The sequence below is a fragment of the Chelonoidis abingdonii genome, chromosome 5 (genome assembly GCF_003597395.2).
Source record: "Chelonoidis abingdonii isolate Lonesome George chromosome 5, CheloAbing_2.0, whole genome shotgun sequence".
NCBI classification, from domain to species: Eukaryota; Metazoa; Chordata; order Testudines; family Testudinidae; genus Chelonoidis; species Chelonoidis abingdonii.
Window position 1 is genome coordinate 139,864,482 of NC_133773.1, and position 25,067 is coordinate 139,889,548.

A 25,067-nucleotide genomic window follows, 5' to 3' on the forward strand; every position below is an offset into this window, starting at 1 on the left:
CTGCTGGAGGGAAGGGGTAAGACATGTAAGGATGCATGGGGGACCAGGGGGGCAAAAAGATAAGTGGGCCAAATTGTGGAGAGTGGTTGATGAGTGGGGAGCACAGTACATCTGATGTTAAAAGAAACGTACACATGTAACTAATTAGCCACCTGCCCGTCAATATCCACATGGCTTCATTTATATATTATGTCTCCTCTGCCCTTCTTCCACCTTTGTCACTGTGGACTGTTTGCTCTTGGGGCAGGGACTGGGCCTGCTTACTAGCCCACTTTGGGAGCCTTCAGCGTCTAAATAATTATCAGCCAATGCTGGAGGCTGGACATGGAATGTGTGGGGCTGGTAATTTGAGCTGATATCGGGGTGGGGGAGGACTTCTCTCTCACTCACACTCACACTCTGCCCCCCCGGGTCAGTGAAAAACTCCCACTGATTTCAATCAGGCCAGGATATCATTCATTGTATTTTCTAGGTACTTTTTGAAAGATCCCTCTAAGCCCAGTTGTGAATGCCTGTCGTGTTCAGAGCAGATCATGTGCTATAATGATCCATCAAGTTCATTGACTATACGTCCATTGACTTAATGGCTAGGATGGCAATGAGCCTTAAGGAAACTCATCTTGACTTACGGGAATTGTTGAGATTATTTTCTCTCTCTCAAAGTAATAGGAGCTCCTTTATTTCATACTCCAGCCTTGCCTTTTTGTAGGGCTTAAAGGAAATCCCTGTGAAAGAAGAGCCCATGACCCCCCCGTGTGTTAGTACAATCTCTTCTTCAGCCTTGACGGGAATAATTTTAAATTCACAAGGGGACCTGATCCAAAGCCCACGGAAATCAGTGGATGTTCTTTCTATTGACTTCAGTAGGTCTGGGATCAGAGTCAAACAGAGCTACGTCAAAGGGTGGGAAAAAATGCACCAAAAGTCTTAATACGTAAAAAAAATCTAGATTGAAATAAAGAAACTTTTGAAAAGAATGACACATTGTTCAGTATGATATTGTTCCCGTTTGCTGTACATTATAGTGCAGCACTGAATAGCAGCCAGTGAAATAATACATTTTTGTGTCTTGTTGACAAAAGCGTGCCTTTATGTACTGCCTTGATTAATCAATTAGCCACAAAATTAGGAAAACACATCACTTGGCTGTGAATGAACTATATAATATATCCCAGTAAATATAGCAGTCTTTACTTGCTCCTCACTTCTCTGATATAAATAGGCTGTTAAACAAGGTTTTGCATTGTTATATTTAAGCATGCCGATTTCAGGTATTGTAACAACAAGGGCTTGCAGAAAAGGGTCATTGGTATGGTTCCCTGCCATGCAAACTGAGAACTGGCTTGAGAGTGTACAATGGAACCAAGCCAGGTGCAACAGTTTATAAGCAGGGATGCAAAGTGTAGGGCTTACAATGCGTTCCATTGACATCTATAATGCAGTCTATAGCTGCTCTCTTGTTTGCTATGGAAATGCAGCCTCTGAGATGATCCATAGTGCTTTCCCCCTCCGCAGATCTCAAAGCCTTTTACGAAGGTGAGTAGTATTCTTGTTTTTACAGACTGGGAAACAGAGGCACGGAGCCATAAATGACTGGCCCAAGGTCACACAGTCAGTCAGTGGCAGAGCTTGGAAGAGAACCCAAGAGATCCTGATTTGCCTTCTCATGCACCACACACTGGCGTGAACTGCTGTCTTCATGGGCTGCCTCTCCCTATCAAAGATAAAAAAGGAAGGGCTATGATCTCTTCTCCTGCAGGTGTGGCCCTCAGCTACTCAAAGCTTGAGCAGCTCTTGGGCGACAAGCACTTGTGCAATTTTGGCGATGGTTAGCTCTGGTGGAGAAACAAAAACGCACATATTTGCCATGCCTGACAGGCAACTGAAAAAAGAACCCTGCAGTAGGCTAGATGGATGGGCAGGAGTTCTTTAATTAGGCACGCAGCACTTGCATTAGGCTAAGGAATGTGACCTTCTTGAAGATTTACAAGATGCCCTCATGTCTTTCAGTGACTTTCAAGGCCTCGTGCATGCTGGCTGCTGACAGCCTCCTATTGATGTTCCTGTACCTGCACCGCAGAAGGTTCCAAAAAGTAGTCCTTAGATCACGGTTGAAGAAAGCATAGATCAAGGGGTTGATAAGGGAGTTGGTGTAACCCAGCCACAGCAGAGTCCGCTCCAGCCGCAGAGGCATGCAGCTGCACTGGATGCCACAAATGAAAGGCCGGGCTGTGGACATCAGGAAGAAGGGAAACCAGCAAAAGGTAAAGGCCCCCACAATAATGCCAAGGGTCCTGGCTGCTTTCTGCTCCCTTTTGAAGATGGAAATGTTCTTTCGATCTTGCCTCAGCAGTTTGGACAAGGTAGCACACTCCTCCACTGCTTTGCTGCGTTTGGAGCTGTGATGGCCTCGGACGCTGACGTCCATGCAATACACCCCCTCCTGCTCCTGGTGTCTGGGGAAGTTCATGAACCGGTGTTTCTCTGCGCTGACCTTGGCGGCTTTGTAGATCCGACTGTACATGATGAGCATGACTGTCATGGGAATGTAAAAGGCGACCCCAGTGGAGTAGACGGTGTATCCGAAGTCCTGGCTGATGAGGCAGACCCTTTCAACGTTGACGTTCTTGGCCCAGCCAAAGAGCGGAGGAAGAGTTATGGAGGCAGAAAGAAGCCAAACTATGAACACCATCTTGGCCATTAGTTTCCCGTTTTGTCTCACGGGGTATGTCAGCGGCCGTGTGATCCCCAAGTACCTGCAAAACAGTTTCAAAGCTGGTCAGGTTTGCTTTTCGGTTCACAGGAAGGTGAAGGTTGTCATACGTTTACAGAAATGCTATTGTAAGTGTCATCTCAGTCATAACGAGAATTGGTTGGAAAATGTTTTTTTGCTCCCCTATGGTATATTTTGCCTCAAAAGGAAAATTCTTCCATGTTTGTTGAGATTTTCCATGCAAAATTCCAGCTTTGCAGGGAAAAAAAAAATCAAAATATTTCAGCCCAAATCCCAAACTGTCAGTTCAGAAATGCCAGTGCAATACCTCATGGGAGTTGTAGTCTGGGTGTCTCGTGCGCTCACTTCTCCTCTATAGGCCAGGCTCCCTAGTTGGACTACACTTCCAACCTTTCACCAGAGTATTCACCATGATGTACATAGGAATCACATTGACAAGGTGCATCATGGAAACTGTAGCTCGATTTCTGACTCAGCTGGAAATCAAGACTTTGTAAAAAATTTCATTTAATCAAAACCCCAATTTTCCACTGAACTTTTTTTCTTGGACAATTTTCAACCAGCTCTAATCACAACCATTCAGACCATCTAATCACCCCAGCAGGCAAAAACCCAAGTAAAAAATGACTAGAAAGTCATCAGACTCAGGGCCAAATTCTGCTCTTTCATTACAGCAATGTAAATCAGGAATAATGCTAAGTGAAGTCAACACCCTGGTCTACACTACAAGTTTCAGTCAAATTTAGCAGCTTTACATCGATTTAACCCTGCACCCATCCACATGACAAAGCAGTTTTTTTCGACTTAAAGAGCTCTTAAAATTGTACTCCTCCCCCGACAAGGGGATTAGCGCTGATATCGACCTTGCTGGGTTGAATTTGGTGTAGTGTGAGGTAGTGTGGTCGCAATTCAACGGTATTGGCCTCCGGGAGCTATCCCAGAGTGCTCCATTGTGACTGCTCTGGACAGGACTCTCAACTCAGATGCACTGGCCAGGTAGAAAGGGAAAGGCCCATGAACTCTTGAATCTCATTTCTTGTTTGACCAGCATGGCAATCTGCAGGTGAGTGCAGATCTCATCAGCAGAGGTGACCATGATGGAGGGTCAGAATAGCAAAGTGCTCCAGCATGGACCGAACGGGAGGTACAGGATCTGATCACTGTATGGGAAGAGGAATCTGTGCTATCAGAACTCCGTTCCAAGAATGAAATGCCCAAACATTTCAAAAAATCTCCAAGGGCGTGAAGGACAGAGACTATAATAGGTACCTGCAACAGTGCCAAGAGAGGGTTGACTGACTACATGGCTTACAGGGAATTAAATCAACAAAGAGGGTGGGTTTGCATCAAGGAGAAACACACACAACTGTCACAAAGAATGGCCTCCTTAAGGATTGAACTCACAACCCTGGATTTAGTAGGCCAACACTCAACCATTGAGCTGTCTCTCCCCCAACTATTCCAGGCAGGACTGAATCTCCATTAAACTTTTCAAGGTGTCCTGACAGACCTCATCAAAATGATTGTCGGCTGTTTATTTCAAGGAGGGAGGGAGCGGGGAGCAAATGAATACAAAACAAATCTGGTCTCTTTCTTGTTTTTATCCACTCCATCTCTCTTATACATCTTAGGCTGGCAGCAGACCGTGCAGTACGACTGCTAGCCATCGTCATCTCCTGGCTGCTCGCCAGAAGACGGTGCAGTACGACTGCAGGCAGGGCTGAATCTCCAGGAGACTAAACTTAAAAAGAGAATGACCTGGAGTCACTCCCATTTATGTCCAGGCACCCCTGACAGACCTCATGAGGTCTGCCAGGAGCATCCATGTCTGCCCAGGCGCCCTTGATCGACCTCACTGAGGATGGCTCAAAAAGCACCCAGGAGATGACAATGATGGCTACCAATCATAATGCACTGTCTGCTGCCACAAGGCAATGAGCTGCTGCTGTGTAGCAATGCAGTACCACATCTGCCAGCACTCCGGAGACATACGGTGAGGTGAGCTGAGTGGGCTCCTTGCTTGCCATGGTATGGAGTCTACATGGGTAACCCAGGAAAGAAGGTGAGAAATGATTGTTTGCCATTGCTTTCACGGTGGAACGGAAAGAGGGAGGGGGGTCTGACAACATGTACCCAGAACCACCCGTGACAATGCTTTTGACCCATCAGGCACTGGGATCTCAACCCAGAATTCTAATGGGTGGCAGAGACTGCAGGAACTGTGGGATAGCTACCCACAGTGCAACGCTCTGGAAGTTGATGCTAGCCTCAGTACTGTGGACGCACTCCACTGAGTTAATGGTCTTAATGGTATTAAGTGGGGACACACACAATCAACTTTATAAAATCGATTTCTAAAAAATCGACTTCTATAAATTCATCCTAATTTCATAGTGTAGACATACCCTACGGCATTGCACCCATGTGTCACGGAGAGCAGAATTGAGCCCTCAGGCTTTGCCTAACCCACAATGGAAGAGATCTCCAGAGCTAAGATCCCTTCAGGCCCCCAAAGTTCAAATCTACAGACGACTGGCAAAAGCGCCCCAGCTCTCAACTCTAAACACAGTGCAGGGGAGGGGTGTGTGATGTTGCACCCCATAATGCTTTATAGAAATATGCTTATGAGTGTAAATATGACATACTGGAATATGTTTTATGCTAGATATGCCATGTAACATATCTCTGCAAAGGTTATGATCTACTGGATATATTCATCCTATTTGTATGCATACATCATTTGTATATTCAAAGTTATGAATATTGGCTGCATACTTGTTTGATTTTAAGTAGCCTCAGTGAAGCAGATGGTCAGCTCCTTGAGAAAAGATTATTCGCAGTAAGTGCCCAATCGAGAAACACTTAAGCTAACAGTGGACTTTGAGAGACGCCAATCGACATCTGAGCTTTCCTGGGAATCTGGCAACGGCCTGTAGGGAACTGAGTCATGCATGGACATGTAACTTGCCCATGTGACTCCAAAACTCCATCTTGGACCTGGATTTTGCATAGGAGAGGAAAAGGGGTTTCCATCCACAAGAAAAAGTCTATTTAACCCCCTGGAACCCCTCCATTTTGTCTTCAGCTGGCTCAGAAGATACCCTCTCCACCCCAAAGGATGCCTGAAAGAAACTGGAACAAAGAACTAACTACAAGGGTGTGAGTGATTGCTGGGCCCAGACTAAAAGGAGGCTAGTCTATCTAAGAAGCTTATTGGAACATCTCTAAGGGTGAGATTTACCTGCATATAGTTTTTTATTGTATTAGGTTTAGACTTGTGTGTTTTATTTTATTTTGCTTGGTAATTCACTTTGTTCTGTCTATTATTACTTGGGACTACATAAATCCTACCTTTTGTATTTAACAAAATCACTTTTTACTTATTAACCAAGAGTACGTATTAATACCTAGGGGAACAGCTGTGCATCTCTCTCTATCAATGTTATAGAGGGTGAACAATTTATGAGCTTACCCTGTATAAGCTTTATACAGGGTAAAACGGATTTCTTTGGGGTTTGGACCCCATTGGGAGCTAGGTATCTGAGTGCTGGAGACAGGACTACTTTTTAAGCTGTTTTCATTAAGCCTGCAGCTTGTGCGGGAGGTGGTTCAGCCTTAGATCTGTGTTTGCAGCAGGCTCAATCAGAGCAAGGTGCTGGAGTCCCAAGCTGGCAGGGAAAACAGGCTCAGAGGTAGTCTTGGCAGTCCCAAGGGGCAGTCCCAAGGGGGTTTCCGTGATCCAACCCGTCACAGAGGGGCAGGCCCACATCTGGCAAGTGAATGTAAGATAGTCTGGTGAGATTTATATGCCAAGGGATTGAAAAAAAGAGGTGGGGCAGAAAATGCTATTAATAGGATGGTGGAAGAAAGTGCAGGATTAAATAGCCTTTCCTACATGGGCTGGTCTACACTATGGTGGGGGTGGTGGTGGATCAACCTAAGTTATGCAGTTTCAGCTATCTGAATAACATAGCTGAAGTTGACATACTTAGATCTACTTACCACGTTGTCTTCACTGTGGTGTGTCGACGGGAGACGCTCTCCCATCAATTCCCCTTATGCTTCTCATTGAGTTGGAGTATCGCAGTCGATGCTAGAGCAATCGGTGGTTGATTTTTTACGTCTATACTAGATACGATAAGTTGACCCCTGCTGGACTGATCGCTGCCCGTCAATCCGACCGGTAGTGTAAACAAGCCCTTTATTTTACACCACCTTTTAGCCCCTGCCCCCACATACCTATGTGAAACATCTACCACCTAACCACTCACCTCTCAACTTAGCCTGCATTCTCTAAGGAACCAAAACTTTTAGCGGTTCTATGGATCTATGTCAACATCTTAAATTGTGCCCAGAAACACAGTTGAAGCAAGAGCACCCCACAGAGGACTGGTGCTATATGCATCAAGCAAGCCAATACTTGCTGGCTAATCAGGTAACTCTGTTCTATGCAATAGGGAGCTTCCTTGTGGTATCCCCATGTGAGTCATATTCTAGACGTTCCAACTGGGAGCTCCCAGCGGCCTGGGTAATTGATGAATTCATAGGTTTAAAGGGCTGAAGGGACCACAATTATCATCTAGGCCAACCCTTTTGCATAACACAGGCCACTGGCCTCACCCAATAATTTCTGCATCAAGCCCATAACTTCTGTTGGAGCTATAGCAGATTTTTTAGAAAGACATCCAGTTTCAACTTAAAGAAGTCACATGATGGAGAACCCACCAAATCCCTAGGTATGTTGTTCCAGCAGATAATTACCCATCACTGTTAAAAATGTGAATCTTATTTCTAGTCTGTATTTGTCTAACTTCAGTTTCCAGCCACTGGCTCTTATTATGCCTTTTTCTGTTAGATTAAAGAGCTATCTGCAGTCAGACGGCTCTTTGCTGTGTATATATTCATAGCTTGAGATGAGGTCACCTCTTAACCTTCTCTTTGATACACTAAATAGATGGTGCGCCTTTTGTCAATCTTGGCAAACTCTCCGCCTGAGGGGAAAAGGCATCACTAAAGCAGGAGAAAAAAATTTCACTGAAAAGATCTTTTGATGAACAATGTTTTTTCCCACCAGAAGGAAAATGTCTGTAAAGAATTTTCACAGTGGGTGAAATTTTAGGGGGGTTTGACTGCAACATTTTAAATAAAAATTTTTTGGTGTTGTTCATAAAGTTTGTGGGGCTTCACATTTCTTCCTTTTCCAGTGCAGCACGGAAATAAAAAGGGGAGGGGGGGAAGTGATAGAACATGGGGGAAAAACAAGCCCTCCTCCCCCATACCCAAGAAAACCTTTTAAATAAACTCAAAAGTCCACAAAGAAAATATTTCAACCCAAAATGAAAGTGTTAATTTCTTTGGAATTTTTTCTTGATAATGGAATTATTTTTTCAGCCAGCAATAGTCACAACCACCTAGCAAATTGCAGATGCCCACCACTGCTACTTGAGAATCTGGGAGCTCTAGCAAGAGATTCACTGAGAACCAGTGAGCACAACCCAATGTCAACAGAAATAGCATTGTAACCACTGGCATCACCTCAACCTGGTCTGTGCTGAGATTCAGTCTGTTTGCTTTCGTCCATTCCCCTATCCCAGGCCAGATCTACTCTAAAAACTTAAGTTGACTCAGCTACATCGCTCAGGGGTGTGAAAAATCCATACCCCTGGGCGATGGAGTTAACCCTCAGCGTAGACAGCTACTACCTCTCACAGAGGTGGACTAACTACAGCGATGGGAGAACACCTCATGGTAGTGAGCTGCCATATGGATTCGCAACAGCAGTGCAGCTGCTGCCAGGGTTCAAGTGTAGACACAGCCCTGGCGAGGATCTGGGAAAGCAGCTCTCTTTGTCTCTGACTCAAGAGAGATTCAGAGCTGAGTGCTATTAGACTGCTGATGGCACCACAGCCTATAACTCCCTCAGCCTCTGCATGACATAATGCAATGACAAAGAGCTGTCTTGGCTGGAGAATGGGTGAGCCACATTCAAAGACTTTCCCCTGTGACCCTTCACTGGAGGGAAGGAACAGAGCCAACTGAAGGGGGAGGAAGGGGAAGAAAGATGATGTACTCTCATCATATGATGATGATAACACTCTTTCCTTTTCACTATCAGAGCGGTAGCCATGTTAGTCTGATCTGTAAAAGCAGCAAAGAGTCCTGTGGCATCTTATAGACTAACAGACCTTTTGGAGCATGAGCTTTCGTGGCTGAATACCCACTTCGTCAGATGCATCTGATGATTTGGGTATTCACCCACGAAAGCTCATGCTCCAAAACGTCTGTTAGTCTATAAGGTGCCACAGGATTCTTTGCTGCTTTTCACTAGTATCTCAGGAAGATGTTAAATAGAAGCTACTAAAGCCAGATATTTTCAAACCAGCAGGACTGGATAACTTACATCCAAGAGTTCTAAAAGAGCTGGCCGAGGAGCTTGCTGGATCATTAATACTGATTTTCATTAAGTCTTGGAACAGTGAGAAAGTTGCAGAAGACTTGAAGAAAATAGCTAATGTTGTGACAATATTTTAAAAGGGTAAATGGGGTGACTCAGGTAATTAAAGGCCTGTCAGTCTGACATTGATCCCAGGCAAGATAATGGAACAGCTGTTATGGGACTTGGCTAATAAAGAATTAAAGGAGAGTAATTTAATTGAGGCCAATAAACATGAGTTTATGGACAATAGCTTCTGTCAAACTAACATGATATCTTTTTCTGATGAGATTACAAATTGGGTTGATAAAGGTAATAGTGTTAATGTTATGTATTTAAAGCATTTGACTTGATATCACATGACATTTTGATTAAAAAACTAGAAAATATAAAAGTAATATGGCACATATTAAATGGATTAAAAACTAGCTAACTGATAGATCTCAAAATGTAATTTTAAATGGGGAACCATCAAGTAGGTATGTTTCTAGTAGGGTCCCACAGGGATCGGTTCTTGCCCCTATGCTATTTAACATTTTGATAAGTGACCTATAAGAAAACTAAATAAATCACTGATAAAGTTTCCAGATGGCACAAAAATCGGGGATTGGTAAATAATGAAGAGGACAGATCACTAATGCAGAGCGATCAATAAGTGTTTTAATATGGCTAAATGTAAACGTATACATCTAGGAACAAAAATATAGGCCATACTTACATAACAAGGGACTCTATCCTGGGAAACAGTGACTTTGAAAAAGATTTGGAAGCTCATAGTGGGTGATCAGCTGAACATGAGCTCCCAGTGCAACGCTGTGGTCAGAAAGGCGAATGAAATCCTTGGGTGCATAAACAGGGGAATCTCGAATAGGAGTAGAGAGGTTCTTTTTCCTCTGTATTTGGTGACCGCTCCTGGAATACCCTATCCAGCTGTAGTGTCCACAATTCAAAAAGGATGTTGATACATTGGAGAGGGTTCAGAGAAGAGCCATAAGAATGATTAAAGGTTTAGAAAACATGTCTTAAGGTCATAGACTCAAGGAGCTCGATCTATTTAGCTTAACAAAGGGAAGGTTAAGGAGTGACTTGATTACAGTCTATAAGCACCTATGTGGGGAACAAATATTTAATAAAGATCTCTTAAATCTATCTGAAAATGGCATAACATGATCCAATGGCTGGCAGTTGAAGCTAGACATGTTCAGACCAGAAATAAGGTGTAAATTTTTAACAGTGAGAGTAATTAATCACTGGAATAATTTACCGCACTTGTGGTGGATTATCCATCCCTGACCATTTTTAAATCAAGATAGGGTGTTTTTTCTAATATCTCTGCTCTAGGAATTATTTTGGGTAAGATCTATGGCATGTGTTATACAGGTCTGACCAGATAATCACAACAGTCCTTTCTGGCCTTTGGGTCTATGAATCCACCTACACCAGTCTCTCAGGGTACGTCTATACTACCCGTCAGATTGGCGGGTAGCATTTGATGTATTGGGGATTGCTTTATCGTGTCTCATCTGGATGCGATAAATCGATCCCTGAATCAATGCCCATACTCCACCTCGGCAGGAGAAATAAGTGGAGTTGACGGGGGGAGCCATGGCAGTCGACTCGCTGCCATGAGGACTGCCAGGTAAGTTGAACTAAGATACTTCGACGTAGCTGAAGTGGCATATCTTACTTTGAACCCCTCCCCAGTGTGCGCAGGCCTCAGGTATTGTCTAAGCAGCAGGCTTCTCCGGGGATGATTGCCTTCCCAAGTTACTGTTCAGACTGCATTAGTCAGGTCGATAGCAATCTGCATAACAATGAGGTGCAATAATTAGTATCTTCAGGCAAAACAGAAGCCTTTGTTGCCTGTCCTGTTTTCCCCCAGCATCACTTATTCCTTCTCTCTCACACATTCTCTTAAATGCCTATAAATAAAGTAAAACTTGGGGCTCCCAATTTCCTGGTGCCCTACGCAGCTGCGTACGTACTTTGCGTATGGGTGATGGCCCTGGCTGCAGGGCTGTGGCTCCCGGGGACAGACGGCCCTCCTTCCCGGCCTCAGCTCTCTGGCTTCTGTGACAAGGGGAGACACCCGCCTCCTCCCAGCCCCAGCTCTGGGGCTGCCACGGTGGCGGGGAGAGGGCACATCCATCGCATTAGAAAGGTAAAAGTACTGATATGAAAATATGAGTTGTGTGCTTTTATTTGTAGAACAAAAAAGTTTATTATTATTAAGGTTTTTTCTGTATAGTGCTTTTATCCAAAGTGCTTTACAATAGTTGGTTAATGGTACAAAGAACACTTGGAAAGATCATGAAGTGGTCCGCTGAGACCCTCAGCAATTTTCAAGTGGTCTGCGGGGAAAAAAAGTTTGAGAACCACTGGTCTAGTAGCTAGTATGCTGAACTAGGAGTCAAAAGACTGGGGTTTAGTCCCAGCTCTACCATTAGCCTGCTAGGTGATCCTGAGCAAACCACTTCCCCACTATGCCTTAGTTTCCCCTTTGTCTATCCCTTGAGCCCCAGGTAGCCTTAATTTTAGATAGGTCTACACTTACCATGGTGTACAGAGTACAAGCCATGGACGTCCAGCTAGCAAGGGTCTAGAAAGAATCATAGAATATTAAGGTTGGGAGGGACCCAGGGCCGGCGCTAGGATTTCTGACGCCCTAGGCGCCGTGACATTTCGCCGCCCCCCGTGCGGGTCTCGCGGCTCCCTGACCCCGGGGGGGGGCGCCCCGGGTTGTTCCAGAATAGCGGCTGCCGGCTCCTGACCCGGGAGCGCCCCGGGCTGCCGGACCGCGCGGCGGCTCCTGACCCGGGAGCGCCCCGGGCTGCCGGACTGCGGTGCGGCGGCTCTGACCTGAGCGCCCCGGGGGAGCCGCCCTGGTTGCCGGGCGCCCCGCTGCCGGCGGCTTCCTGACCCAGGGCGCCCTGGGCTGCCGGCGGCTGCGCGCTGACCCCCGGGGGCGCGCTAAGCTGCCGGCTGGGCTATGCGGGCGCGCTCCCGGGGGCGCCCTAAGCTGCCGGGCTGCAGGCAGCTGCTGCCGCCGGCAGCTCAGACTACGCAGCGGCCGCTGCAACCATTTAAAAAATTTGGGGGGGGCGCCGCTTTTTAGCGCCCCCAAATCTTGGCGCCCTAGGCTACCGCCTAAATGGTTGCACCGGCCCTGGAGGGACCTCACAAGGTCATCTAGTCCAACCCACTGCTCAAAGCAGGACCAATCCCCAGACAGATTTTTGCCCCAGATCCTTAAGTGGCCCCCTCAAAGACTGAACTCACAACCCTGGGTTTAGCAGGCCAACGCTCAAGCCACTGAGCTATCCCTCCCTAGCACTGTAGACAGCGAGGCATTGCTTAGGTGAGCAGAGTATAAACATACATTCCCTGTCCACCTCTCTACATGCCCAAGCAGCACCTCTACACTGCTATTTTTAGCCGTGTAGCATCCCAGTGCCAGAGCCTTTCCCCGCTGTGTGTAGCTACACATAGCCTACGCGCCACCACAAGAGTAGACAAAGCCTAGAGGTGTTACTACCCATTCAACCTATCACGTCATGTATATGTGTGGAGGAAAATCCAGACATATTCAAGATTGTCGTTGATGCCTTTACATATATGCTCATGAGTCTGTATGCATTGCAGGGGATTTCCACAATTTGAAATGAGGGTCAGAACGAGGCCTAGGCACTGTTTAAAGGGGTGCAGAGTGGTGGACAGCACTCATCACACATGCCTTGGCTGTGTCTCTGCACAGGAGCGAATTTCACATTCAGTCCTTAGGCCACGTCTAGACGACGCATCGTATCGGCACGTTAAAATCGATTGCTCGGGGATCGATATATCTCGTCTCATCTAGACGCGATATATCGATCCCAGAGCGCGCTTAGATCGATTCCGGAACTCCACTAAGACGAACGGAGTTCCGGATTCGACATGGCGAGCCACGGACATCGATCCCGCGCAGTGAAGACGGGTGAGTAAATCGATTTTAGATATTCGATTTCAGCTACGCTATTCTCGTAGCTGAAATTGCGTATCTAAAATCGATTTTATCTCGTCGTGTAGACCTGGCCTTAGTGTCCCAAATTCCCAAGTGTCTGGCTTATATTGTTGCTGGCCAATAAAAGGGGTAATTTGTTTCTCTTTTTTACCCCCTCCAAAAAAAGCTATTTCTTTCCTTTAATAAAAGTCGATATAATTCTAAAGGCTTATTTAGCAATGTGATGCAAGCAGGAAAAGCCATTGAGTATTTGAAGTAAAAGCCCTTATGTATTTATTAACAGTGCATGTTGTGGGGGCACTGGGTCTCAAACTCCAGAGCTAAAATTGAAACCAGCGCTTCATTAAGAGTCTTATTTTGTAAAAATTCACCTTGTCTATTTCAGGAACAGACTGGAGTCTGCCTACAAAACATACTTTGGAATTCTTTCAACATATGCATCACTGATTCCCTAGTCTGAGATATACATGTATTAGTGGTGTATATGTGGAAAGTATTTGTAAATGTTTGGGTCAGAGTTAAGGTTAAGTATCCTTTATATTACAGCCACTTAATATTTAACTGAGGATTTAAAGCTATTTAAAAGACCAGGTCATATGCCTGGAGACTGAACATATAGAGAAACAAATTTGTAAAGTTTCTTTTATGCAGGTACTTATATGGCCTCTATTACCATACCATATCTGAGCACCTCATAGACATTAATGTTTGTTTCCTCAGAGCACTCCTGATAGGTAGGGAAGTGATGTTAATTCTGTCTTACTGATGGGGAAACTGAGGCACTGAGCAATTAAAGTGACTTGTCCCAGATCATAAAGGATAGTGAATTGAACCCCAGGCTAGCTCTTTCACCACAAGACCACCCCGCCTCCCACGGAGAAGGCTTGATCAGCACAGGGCAGGCTGGGGTGCTAAACAACATGACTTTTTAGTCAAAATAGCCTAAAAGTCATCGGTACTGTCCTAGGAATCACAGCCACAAAAAACATCCTATCTTAATTGCTAACATTATTAGGCTGCGATTTCTGGGGGGATGCAGACAGATGTTGAAATTAGCAAGGCTGTTCTGAGCCATTACTAAGAAACAGCCAGATTGCCCCTCAGTTTGCTACAGATGTTCTGACTTTTTGTAATAGCTACAGAGGCCCACCTGGAGAGAGGGAGCCTCTGAACTCTGAGAGGAGTGAGAGCAGGGGGAGAAGTAACAGGGAATCCCAGGAAGCAGCTGTTTCAGATGTCGTCTCTCTCAGGGATTTTCTTTTTCACAGCGAGAATCGCTGGACACCCTGAAAGGAAAGCAGGCTGGGAAATAGGGTTTTTTTCCTCCCCACCATGAAAATTTTGGAGAAAAAAAAATGTTTTTGTAAAAAAACAGATCCCCCCCCCACCAAGTTTTTGTCTAAGATCCCAAAAGCCAAAACTCTTTTTAGTTTTTTTGGCAACCAAAACATTTGCAAAAACAAGGAGTCTGGTGGCACCTTAAAGACCAAGACAGATTTATTTGGGCATAAGCTTTCATGAGTAAAAACCTCACTTCTTCAGATGCATGGTTTTGCAGGTTCTTGGGTTTTATGATGACCTCACCTACTCCTCAAATTTAATGGAAATAGACATTTCCTGAAGAAAAGTCTGTTTGAATGAAAAAAACATATTCCATAAAAAAAAAAAGAATTTCAGGACAGAAATTTCCACCAGCTGCACACAAGAGGCTTTTTGAAAAAAAAGTATGCATTAGTAATCAATAATACCACCCTATATTTTTGTAGCACATTCCATCTTGAAGGATCTGAAAGTCCTTTGCATGTTTTTGTTAGCTTATATGTATCCATGAAATGCAGCCACCTCTTTGGAGGAGTGGGGCAGCTGACTAACAGTGCACAGCAACACAGCATTTAGGACTGGAACTGAAGAATTTCTGTAGATACTAGAGAGTTGGATCTGAACCAAATAGCCCATTCATGGACCTTCACAGACATGCCCCATCACGGAAAGCAGCATAGATCTAGTTAGTGAACAAGAGAGCTCCAGGAGAAGCCAGAACACAAGAGAGAAGTCAGATGGGTCCCAGTGGACATGATCCACCGAAACCAGCTGCTCTTCATTGCTAATGAAATAATCTGTAAAGAGAAGGCAACCTACAGATGGAAGGAGGCTGCCAAGGGAATTGCTGACCATTTCCGCAGGAGCTAAAGTAGCCTAATTGAGCAGTTCCTGGAAATCAAGCCACTAGGGTACAAGCCTTCAATGGTATGTGAGTGAGCACCGGGCACAGTTATTTTAAACTAAAGGCACTCAAAGAGAGAAGTCAGATCCAGTGGTACTCAATGATACAGTACACCAGCACCTCCCTGATATTGCTAATTTATTTGTCATCTAAAACAAGAAGGAAGTCTCTAGCTGTTATGGTTGAAAAGAAACACTTGGTTCCCATTTGCAAGGCTAAGTGATGCAGAAAGGTCTACCTGAGCCTGCAGAGAGCCTGGTGCAATAGATCGGGAAGGTGTGAACTGCCCTATTCATATGGGATTAACTCAGAAGCCCAATGACATAAGAATGGTGCAAGTCTCTGACCCTCCCACTCCTTTCTTACGTGAGGGATGAAATAGTTAACAGTGCCATCGCCGCACTTCCCGGTTAACCCCTCACAGAGACGGATTGGGCAGGCCACAATTCTCTGAGCCAGATACAGTGAGCGACATCTCACTTTGGTGTCACCAGCGGGTGGCATTTGGGAAACACCACCATGTATTCTCCACCATCACGTATTCCCACCCCCAGCCCCCATCTAGAAGGAGCCGAGGCAAAGGATCCTAGCAGAGCCTATAAGCACATTCAAGCCGCACCACCAAGGGGGAGCCCAGGGAGACGCACAATCAACTTGGGAACATCTGCACTCTCTGCGGCGAGCAGCGATGCGTTTTGGAGACTCACATCGGCCGAGCCTGGAAAAGTAACCAACATCTTCCCTCTCCCACCCAATTCCTGCACGCAGTGGAGCTCAGGATGAAACTGACGAAGCTATCAAACAGTTATGAGGGTAGTCAGAGGAGAGAAGGAGCATTTGACACACACACCCACAGGTGGCTGTTACTTTGTTCATAGATGTATTAAAATTATGTTTCATGGATATAATGAAATAGACCTTACTACAAACCCCACTGGCACATGGGCAGTGAGACTCACACCTGTTGTTATACACGTCTGCGGGAGGCTTATTCACAGGAATACAATTCTCTGGTGAGCAGCTCATTCCAGTTATAATTTAAACCCCTGGTGTGTTTTTCCCCCCTTGAATTGCTTCCTGGTTCGTTAGCCCCCTACACTTCACTCTGTATTTCCCAAATCCAGTGATTTACAAATTAGCAGCGATGGGGTGGGGAGTATAATCGTGAACAGGCAGCAACTTAATGGTACAGTACGTCTGATTAAGCATTCGGAGGAGGGAGGCAAGGGAGCTTAGCTCAACTGCAGCATGTGACTGTCACAGCTCTTTACTCAGCCACCGAGCTGAACTGCCTGAAAGCATGGAACTGCCTGAAGGAAGCATGGAAATCATGTAGAACATCACCTAGTATTTCAGCCTCCAAATCAGCAACCTGCTATTTCTTCTCTTCTACTCTCTTGTTCTAAAACACAGCTCCCTACCCCGCATGAGGGAAAGAGCAATCAAGGCTAGATGAGTGATTCATTTCAGTCCATACCAGGAGACTCAGCTGTTGACTTTTGCAGAGGATGAAAGAGAGGATGTATTTGGGGGGGTGAGGCACAGGACTGGAGGGAAACGGGTGGGTGGGTTGTTTTTACCAACTGATTTTGGCATCAAGAGTTTCTCAATGGATGGATCACAGGGCCTGGTGCTGCCCTGCATTACGACAGCTTTGCGTCATCCATGACATAGGTAAAGCTTGTTCCCAGTTGCGTAGGCGATGCAGAGCTGCTGCAGCAACTCATTTACCAACTTCCCACTCTCCCCCCACACCTGTGCAGAGAGTAGTTCTGAGAAAGGGACAATAACTAGGGGACTGCTGGTGCATAAGAGAACCTAATTGTGAGAATGGCCCCTCAGGGCCACTGACAACCAATGTAATTTAGAGTAGTCCTGAGGTTGCTCTATTTTACACTATGGATAGGACGAGCACCTTTCACCCTCTACACTCGAGCCGTGCTGAGACCTCAGATGCAACTCACAATCTGCTCTATAATCACCATTGCCCAAATCCTGAGCAACTGCTTCCTTATTGACTTCAATGGCTGTTGCAGGCACTCAGCCCTTCTCAGGATTTGGCCCTGTTGCATTTTCTGGGTTTAAACGCTTTCTGGCCAGATTAATCCACATTTCCCTGAAATCCTGTGTCTGCTCATATATCAGTGATGGAAGAGGGCAGGCCAAATTCCAAACATTCATTGCTTGCTCTGGATTCGTGCCTGCCTACGCCACCCGTGAGTTTGTCCCAGATGGTCATAATTAATGGATGCAATCAATTGCTGTTAATTTTAGTAAGAGGTCTGTTCTTTTTCACTTTCACATCTTGATCTCTACTGCTCCTTGCAATGGTTGCTTTAAAAAACACATTTTTCAAATTCCATTTTGTCCACTTTATTTAATGAAAGAGAGAGAGTGCGTGTGTTTTAAAGGCAATTCTGTTTCATTTGATCTACCATACTTGTTGATAATCCCTGAAAAGCAAAAATTCATATATTCCACTATTGCTTTTTATTTTTTCACACCCTTGATATGGATTTTTTTCCTTCTTCAATGTGGGCTTCTGTATTTTAATGTGTTTCCCTTAATTGGCTTTTTCACACACAAAAACCCAACACTTACACACTGAAGCTGGGACTAATGAAGATTTCAATTTATAACAATGCTTTTCGAGTCATTTTGTTTTTAAAATAAGGGCAGTTTGCTGTGTTAGAAATGCTGAGCAAAACTGGTTAGTCAGGTACAATCGTAAATTAGCATGAGTGGCCAGCTAATATTCAAAAAGGCCTTTTAGAATATATGTTGTTGCTTATTTGCTGAGGAAAAAACTCAACTCAAATGCAGCATCTAGATTTTCAATTAACTTTCTGCTTTTTTACACTATTCCACACCTGATCTGACTAGGGCACAGAGGTTAATTGACTCTTGTCCTTTGGATAGAGGCAGCGGCAGGGGGGCCAGAATGGGATGGGGCTGCGGTCTTGTCCCCATCACTTTTAAAACTGGGACGGTTATACCCTCCCACTTTTTACCTGCCATAAGGGCAAGCAACGGGCGTGGGGGCAGAAAGGAGTGATTGGGGGTGGGGCCTTGGGGGGGGAAGAGGTGGTGTGAGGGTGGGGCCCAGGGCTGGGTCAGCACGAGGCTCGGGGAGAAGGGGCAGCACAGGAGGTGGGGCCATGGTTGCGGTGCCAATGGCTCTCCCACTTTTAGGGAGCTACCTGGGAGGAGGCTAGCAGCAGAAGACCGTGGTCCTTTCCCCCATTGATTCCTCTTGAGCAAGTGACTTAGCCTCTCTGTGCCTCAGTTTCCCCAGCTGTAGGATGGAGATGGCAACACTTACCCACCTTGACACAGATTCTCAGTGCTTGTAGAGCACCCTTCAGCTACCCACTGCTGGCATGACTACATATAGGGGTGCCAGGGCATCCTTACCTGTCCACGCTGATGACACACAAGGTCATGATGGAGGCGGTGCAGCACATAACATCCATGGCGATGAACACATTGCAAAACACCTTCCCAAACAGCCACTCCCCTCCCACCAGATCCGTAATGATCACGAAGGGCATGACCGCGAAGGCGACGGAGAGGTCGGCCGCTGCCAAGGAGATCACCAGGTAGTTGGAGGGCTGCCGCAGCTTCTTGACAATGCACACCGAGATGATGACCAAGGCGTTGCCAGCGATGGTCAGTAAGGTGATGATGGAGAGCACTGTCCCAATCACTATTTTCTCAGTGTCCCCATAGAGCAGGATCTCCTCTCCACAGTCTGTAGAGTTGGTTAGGTTGGAGGACAGCAGGTCTGGCTCAACTGGAGCAGAGGGTCCCTCAGTCATGGATGGATCTGGGAGTGACTTCGGAGTGGGATACTTGTGCTCCGTATTTTCCACAAAGAGAGGACGCTGCTCCTGCATCTGATTGGGGATGACCCTCAGCATCATTCTTTCGGTTCATGGCAAGGAGGAGCAACCCAAATTTTCTCCCACAGCTCTCACGGGCAACACCTACAAAGCACAGCATTTTATTCCACATGATTTTTTAAAAAAATCTCTCCTTTGCCCCTAAATCCGTAACGTTCGCTAGTATTGATTAATGACTTGCAATGGGACTTGGGAGCCCAAGTCATCCTCTGCTTTGGAAAAGGTTATCCTCCAGGGGAGTTAACAATGCTAAACTGTGAAATTGTTAAAGGAAACCCCCATCTTTTCACATACTCTGTATATCTATCTTCCTTCTGTATTTTCTATCCGATGAAGTGGGCTGTAGCCCACCAAAGCTTATACCCAAATACATTTGTTAGTCTCTAAGGTGCCACAAGGACTCCTTGTTGTTAATGCTAAATTAACAACAAATAGAAACCTTACCATTTACTATGCAAAGGCTGCATAATTGTCAACCTCTTACTCCATAGGTCAGTTTATGGCATTCGAATGTGTTTCTAAAAGACACTGCACCCAACACACAGTGTGTGTGTGTGTGTGTGTGTGTGTGTGTGTGTATACAAATATATGAAAAGTACTTATGCACTAACACACACACGCACACACAGATTAAATCCCATGTGCTACACAGAGGGAGATTGATTAAATCGCATCTCTCTCTTCTCTCTCTCTCTCTCTCACACACGCAAAGTCCTATGCGCTCTATGCAAACACACAGCGCTTTGCATCAGCTGCCGCGCACCTCTGCTCACTTACTGACTTTCCCTCTGCTTTCCAGAGGGTAACCACCCCCTCGGCCGGTTAACACCCCCCGCCCCGGCTAACCCTGGGGACTTGGCTTGAGCCGAGCAGTCCCTGCGATCGGGCCGGGGTCCAGGAGGGAGACCTCCTCCTTCCCCCCTTATAGAGCCAGCCCCAGGTGAAGCTTGCAACCCCCCGCCCCAGCGGTTTACCTCTGCGGAGGGAGACCAGCCTGCTGCGCCCCCCTGCCAGGGACATCTTCCAGCCACGGCGCCGGACGCTCGCTAGAGCAGCCTGCCAGGTCCCCCCGGCTCCTTGCTTGGCAGCCCGGCTGGTCCCAGCCTCCCTCCCCGGGCAGGGCGAGGGACCCTGGAGCGCCGCTCAGCAGCAGCCCCCGCCGCCCCTCCCCGTGCTCTCCAGCCCCCCGAGAAACCCGCCACGCGCCCCAGAGCCAGCCCCAGCGGCGGCTGGTGAGCCGAGGGGACGTGTCAATTTCACAGCCCGGCAGAGCACTTCTGGGGTGGTGCTTAAACTCCTCCCCCCTCACCACGCCCCCTGCGCTACCAGCCTCCTCTTGGACCCCCCAGCAGGGGAAGACATTGTACAGGGAGGGGGATCTTGCCAAAAAAAAAAAAAAATCCCCCTCTTGCCGGTGCCTTCCCAGCTATGCGAGGGGGAGGTGGGAGGCTCTCTTCCCTTTCCCCACCTCAGCCCTCCTTAAACACGCCAAGAAAAGTGCCTTGCTTTGAAGCCCAGCATAGGTTCCTCTGCAAGAGCCAGGCCTGGGGGAGCTAGGGGCAGTTGGGATCTGAAGAGAGTGGGCAGCAGGAGAAAGGCTTGCACAGGCGGAGCCCTGATCCGCTGGGTTTGCTGCGAGTTTAGCTGAGGCTAGGGAGAGACACAGTCATCGCATGAGGATGATGATATCTAAGGATGCTCTTTAGCCCCTTCTTGACCTCTAAGCCTGCAGGGTGTGGGGAGGGGCTGCAAAGAGGAGCAAGGTAAAAGAAGCAATGGACGTAAGGAATAGTAGCTTCTTTGACTGTGAAAGGAAAAGCTTTTACTAAAATTGCCCCAGGGAGCACAGCGTATGTCTGTTAAGTGAAGCCGCTGGCAGACATCTAATCAGAAGCAAGGCTGGAGGCTCAGAAGGGTTTGATGTCTTTTTTTTAAAAAAAAACCCAACACAGCTCTACTAAAAGAGCAGACTTACATTCAGTGCGACAGTATTAGCTGTTCTGTGGGGGAGCATCACTACTGGGAAGTCACTGCAGATCAAGCAGAAGCCAGTTTAGGTAAATGAAAATAAGTTCAGGCAGCTCTGATTGACACAGCGTCTCACTGAAGGTGCAGGTTAAAACCTGTTTGTCCTTTTCTAGGTATGCTTCACTATTTGTGTGTTATGTAATAATTAAGGCTGTGATTTTGTCACGCAAACCTCATGGCAGAGGAGTGGAGGGAAAGCCCACATCTATGGAGAGGCGGACACGCCAAGCTCGAGTGGCGTTGCGACCCAGGTGCTAGGTTGTGATGCTTGGAGCAGGGCTCCGGGCCCACGGGAGCTGCTCCTGCGGGGATCACAGATTTTATTAAAATTTGCACTTACCTTGAAAACATGACCTCTGCACCAAAATTCCTTAGGAAGGAAAAAGCAAATGCACAACCCCAGCATCGGGAATAATTGGGGAGGTTGTAATACTGCTAAGGATCTGGGAGTTACAGTGGACCACGGATTGACTGAGACTCAACAATGTGATGCAGCCATGAAAAAGGCTAATAATCTGGGGTGTGTTAACAGGAATGTTGTATGCAAGACATAGAAGGTAATCGGCACTGGCGAGGCCACAGCTGGAGGACTGTGTCCAGTTCTGAGTGCCACACTCGAGGAAAAATGTTGATAAACTGGAGTGAGTCCGGAGCAGAGCAAGAAAAATGAGAAAAGTTTTAGAAGACCTGACCTCTGAGGAAAGGTTACAAAAACTGGGCCTTTAGTCTTGAGAAAAGACCAAAAGGGGACCTGATGACAGTCTTCAGATATGGTAGGGGCTGTTATAAAGAGGACGGGGATCAATCCTTCTCCCTGTCCAGTGAAGGTAGGACAAGAAGTAATGGGCCTCGCCGGCCACAAGGGAGATTTAGGCTGGATATTAGGAAAAACGTTCCGACTGTAAGGGGAGTTAAGCCAGGGCTGCCCAGAGGATTCAGGGGACCTGGGGGCTCCCTGCCACCAAATTGCCCCTAAGACCTGGTACTTTGGCGGCGGGTCACAGAACGGAAGGACCCCCCACTGCCAAATTGCCACCAAAGACCCAAAGCAGAAGACGCTCCAGAGGCCTGGGCCCCACGAGAGTTTTCTAGGGCCCTCGGAGCAAGTGAAGGACCTCGCTCCAGGGGGCCAGAAAAAATCTCATGGGGGCCCCTGTGGGGCCCGGGGCAAATTGCCCCACTTGCTCCCGCCTCTGGGCGGCCTTGAGTTAAGCTCTGGAACAGGCTTCCAAGACAGGCTGTGGGATCTCTGTCATGGGAAGTGTTTAAGAACAAGCTGGACAAACACCTGTCAGGGATAGTCTAGGTTTACTTGGCCCTACGTAGGTGGCTGGACGTGATGATCTCTCAAGGACCCATCCGCATTTCATTGATGATTCTAAAATCGGCACCTTAGTGATAATTACAGTAGTGCCTACAGGCCCCACTGTGCTTGGCGCTGTACCCAGTAAGACACGCTCCCTGCCCCAAAGAGCTTAAAATTTAAATAGACAAGGTAGCCGACGTACACGAGGGGCATCAGAGGCCCAGAGAAGAGAAGTAACTTGCCCAAGGTCACCCAGCTGGTGAGTGGCAGAGGTGGGAACTGAATACAGCTCTCCTGACTCCCAGACCACTGCTCTGGCCCCTGGACCACACTGCCAAGGCTGGTAGGCAGTAGGGCTTATTGAGCACTTGAATATTTCTTGGTTATAAAGTAATTCTTCTGACCTGAAACCTGCTAATTGTGCAGAGAGTCTATGTAGCCAGTTGTTCCTGTCATTGCTACCCTCATAATAATACCTAGCTCTTATACGGCACTTTTCATCAGTAGGTCTCAAAGCATCTCGCAAAGGTCCTCAGTATCATTATCCCCATTTTACAGATGGGAAAACTGAGGCACAAGGCAGTGAAATGACTTGCCCAAGATCACCCAGCAGGGCAGCAGAAGAGCTAGGGGTAGAACCTGGTTCTCCTAAGTCTATCCACCCAGTTCTCCTGAGTCTATCCACTAGGCCTCCCTCTTCCATGCCTTCCAAGTCTGTTACAGCCAGTCATTACATCTTGTCTCAGTTTAGGCCCTGCTCCTGCCTTGTTGGCCTCCAGGCGGAGTTTAAGGTGTTGCAATTGTCCTATAACATCCTAAAATAGTATGGGACTTTCCTACTTGAGAGATGCCCTTCTGCCCCTGCCCCGCTGCCACAGCAGAGGCACCTGAGCTCCCCTGGCACAGAGGAGAGATGGTGGCAGGATATTGGCTATGAGACCCACTCCACTCTGTATTTCATTTTGCACGCTGGGCAGAAATAGCCCAACTGTGCTGACCTTCGGCGCGTGCTGCATAGTCCTTGTGGTTGAGCAGTACAGTTGAGAGAGTTGGGGGTGGGGTTACCTATGGGAATTGGAAGGTTTTTAATTGTTTGACTGAAGTGGTGGGGGAAGGTGCTGTAGGTTTGATCCAGTAATGAGAACAGATGGGAAGGGAAATCTAGAGCCTGGGGTAGGTGCTCGTTAATGGGTGTTTTTTAAATCTCAACAAGTAGAAAAAATGAATCAGTCAAGTGAATAAAGATCTGATTTACCCACCTTCCCTTTCTGTCAGACATTTCACATGCATTTTGACTGAGCCTGAGATTGCCACCGTACTTAACCACAGCAAGAAATCAGTGCATGAGAAATGCAGCTGTAACTTAACTCTTTTTCTGCTTGAACACAGCAGCCTTGAGCTGTTGCTGCAGTTGATTGTTACGGAACTGAGCTAATGTGGGATTAGCTGGAGATCTGCTGCATTTTCCTGGAATTGAGCCTGACCTTATGTCATAACTAGATAGCTAAGGGTTAATGTTTCTTTTACCTGTAAAGGGTTAACAAAGGGAACCAAACACCTGACAAGAGGACCAATCAGGAAACTGGATTTTTCAAAGCTTAAGGGAGGGAATTTGTGGGTTTTTTTTGGTCTTGTTTGGGTCTTTGTCTGTTCTGTGCTCTCTCAGCTATGGAGGCATCTATTTCCCCCCATCTTTCTTATCTTCTGTTTCCCAGTTTTGTAGTACAAGTATAGCAAAAGTATAGTCTTTTAAAGTTGGTTTTGCTGTAATTGCATTCTGTGTATCTGGCTGGGGAGTCTTTATGTTATCTGCTATAATAACTTAAATTGTATCGTTTGGGGGTAAGGCTGTTATCCTTATTTTTGTCTAGTTATTCATTTTCTATAAGAGAAAGCCTGTATCCTTAGACATCTAGATACCAGAGACACCGTTATTCTATTCCTTTCTTTTCTTTTTTTTATTAAAAAGTTTTGCTTTTTAAGGACTCATTTGATTTCTTTTTCAGTTGACCCACCAGGAATGTTGGTGGTGTGGGAGGAAAGAAAGACAGGGGGAGGGGAAAAGCTCTCTCTGTTTTAACTTCTCTAAGTGTCCAGGGTGGAAGAGAAGCTACGGGGAAGAGAGACGAGAATCTTTTCTGTTCCTTGTCTTTGGGGTTTGTCTCTTTGTGCGAAGAGGAGGAAACCTATTTTGGTATTGTGAGTAAAAGGTTGCATCAGTCACTCTCAGGTTAGCCCAGAGAGGAAAACTCTGTGTGTGTGTGGGAATGGTTTACTTCCTTGTTGGTAAGACTCAGAGCCTCTGAGTCTTGGGGTCCCCCAGGGAAAGTTTTGGGGAGACCAGAGTGAGCCAAGACACTGGAAATTCTTGGCTGGTGGCAGCGAGATCAGATCTAAGCCGGTAAAAGCTTAGAGGGTTCATGCTAGCTTCTCAGTTTAT

At 46.5% G+C, this 25,067-nt stretch overlaps 1 protein-coding gene across 1 annotated transcript; it reads right to left on the reverse strand.

Annotated features, from left to right (window-relative positions):
* Positions 1-380: 380 nt before the first annotated feature.
* LOC116838081 (5-hydroxytryptamine receptor 7-like) lies at positions 381-20,390 on the reverse strand. Its single transcript, XM_032803077.2, has 3 exons — positions 20,268-20,390; positions 18,806-19,377; positions 381-2,756 (listed from the first exon to the last, which is right to left on the reverse strand). Exons 2-3 carry the CDS (start codon positions 19,312-19,314, stop codon positions 1,985-1,987), a joined length of 1,281 nt encoding a protein of 426 aa, XP_032658968.1. The 5' UTR covers positions 19,315-19,377; positions 20,268-20,390; the 3' UTR covers positions 381-1,984.
* Between the last annotated feature and the right edge of the window lie 4,677 nt (positions 20,391-25,067).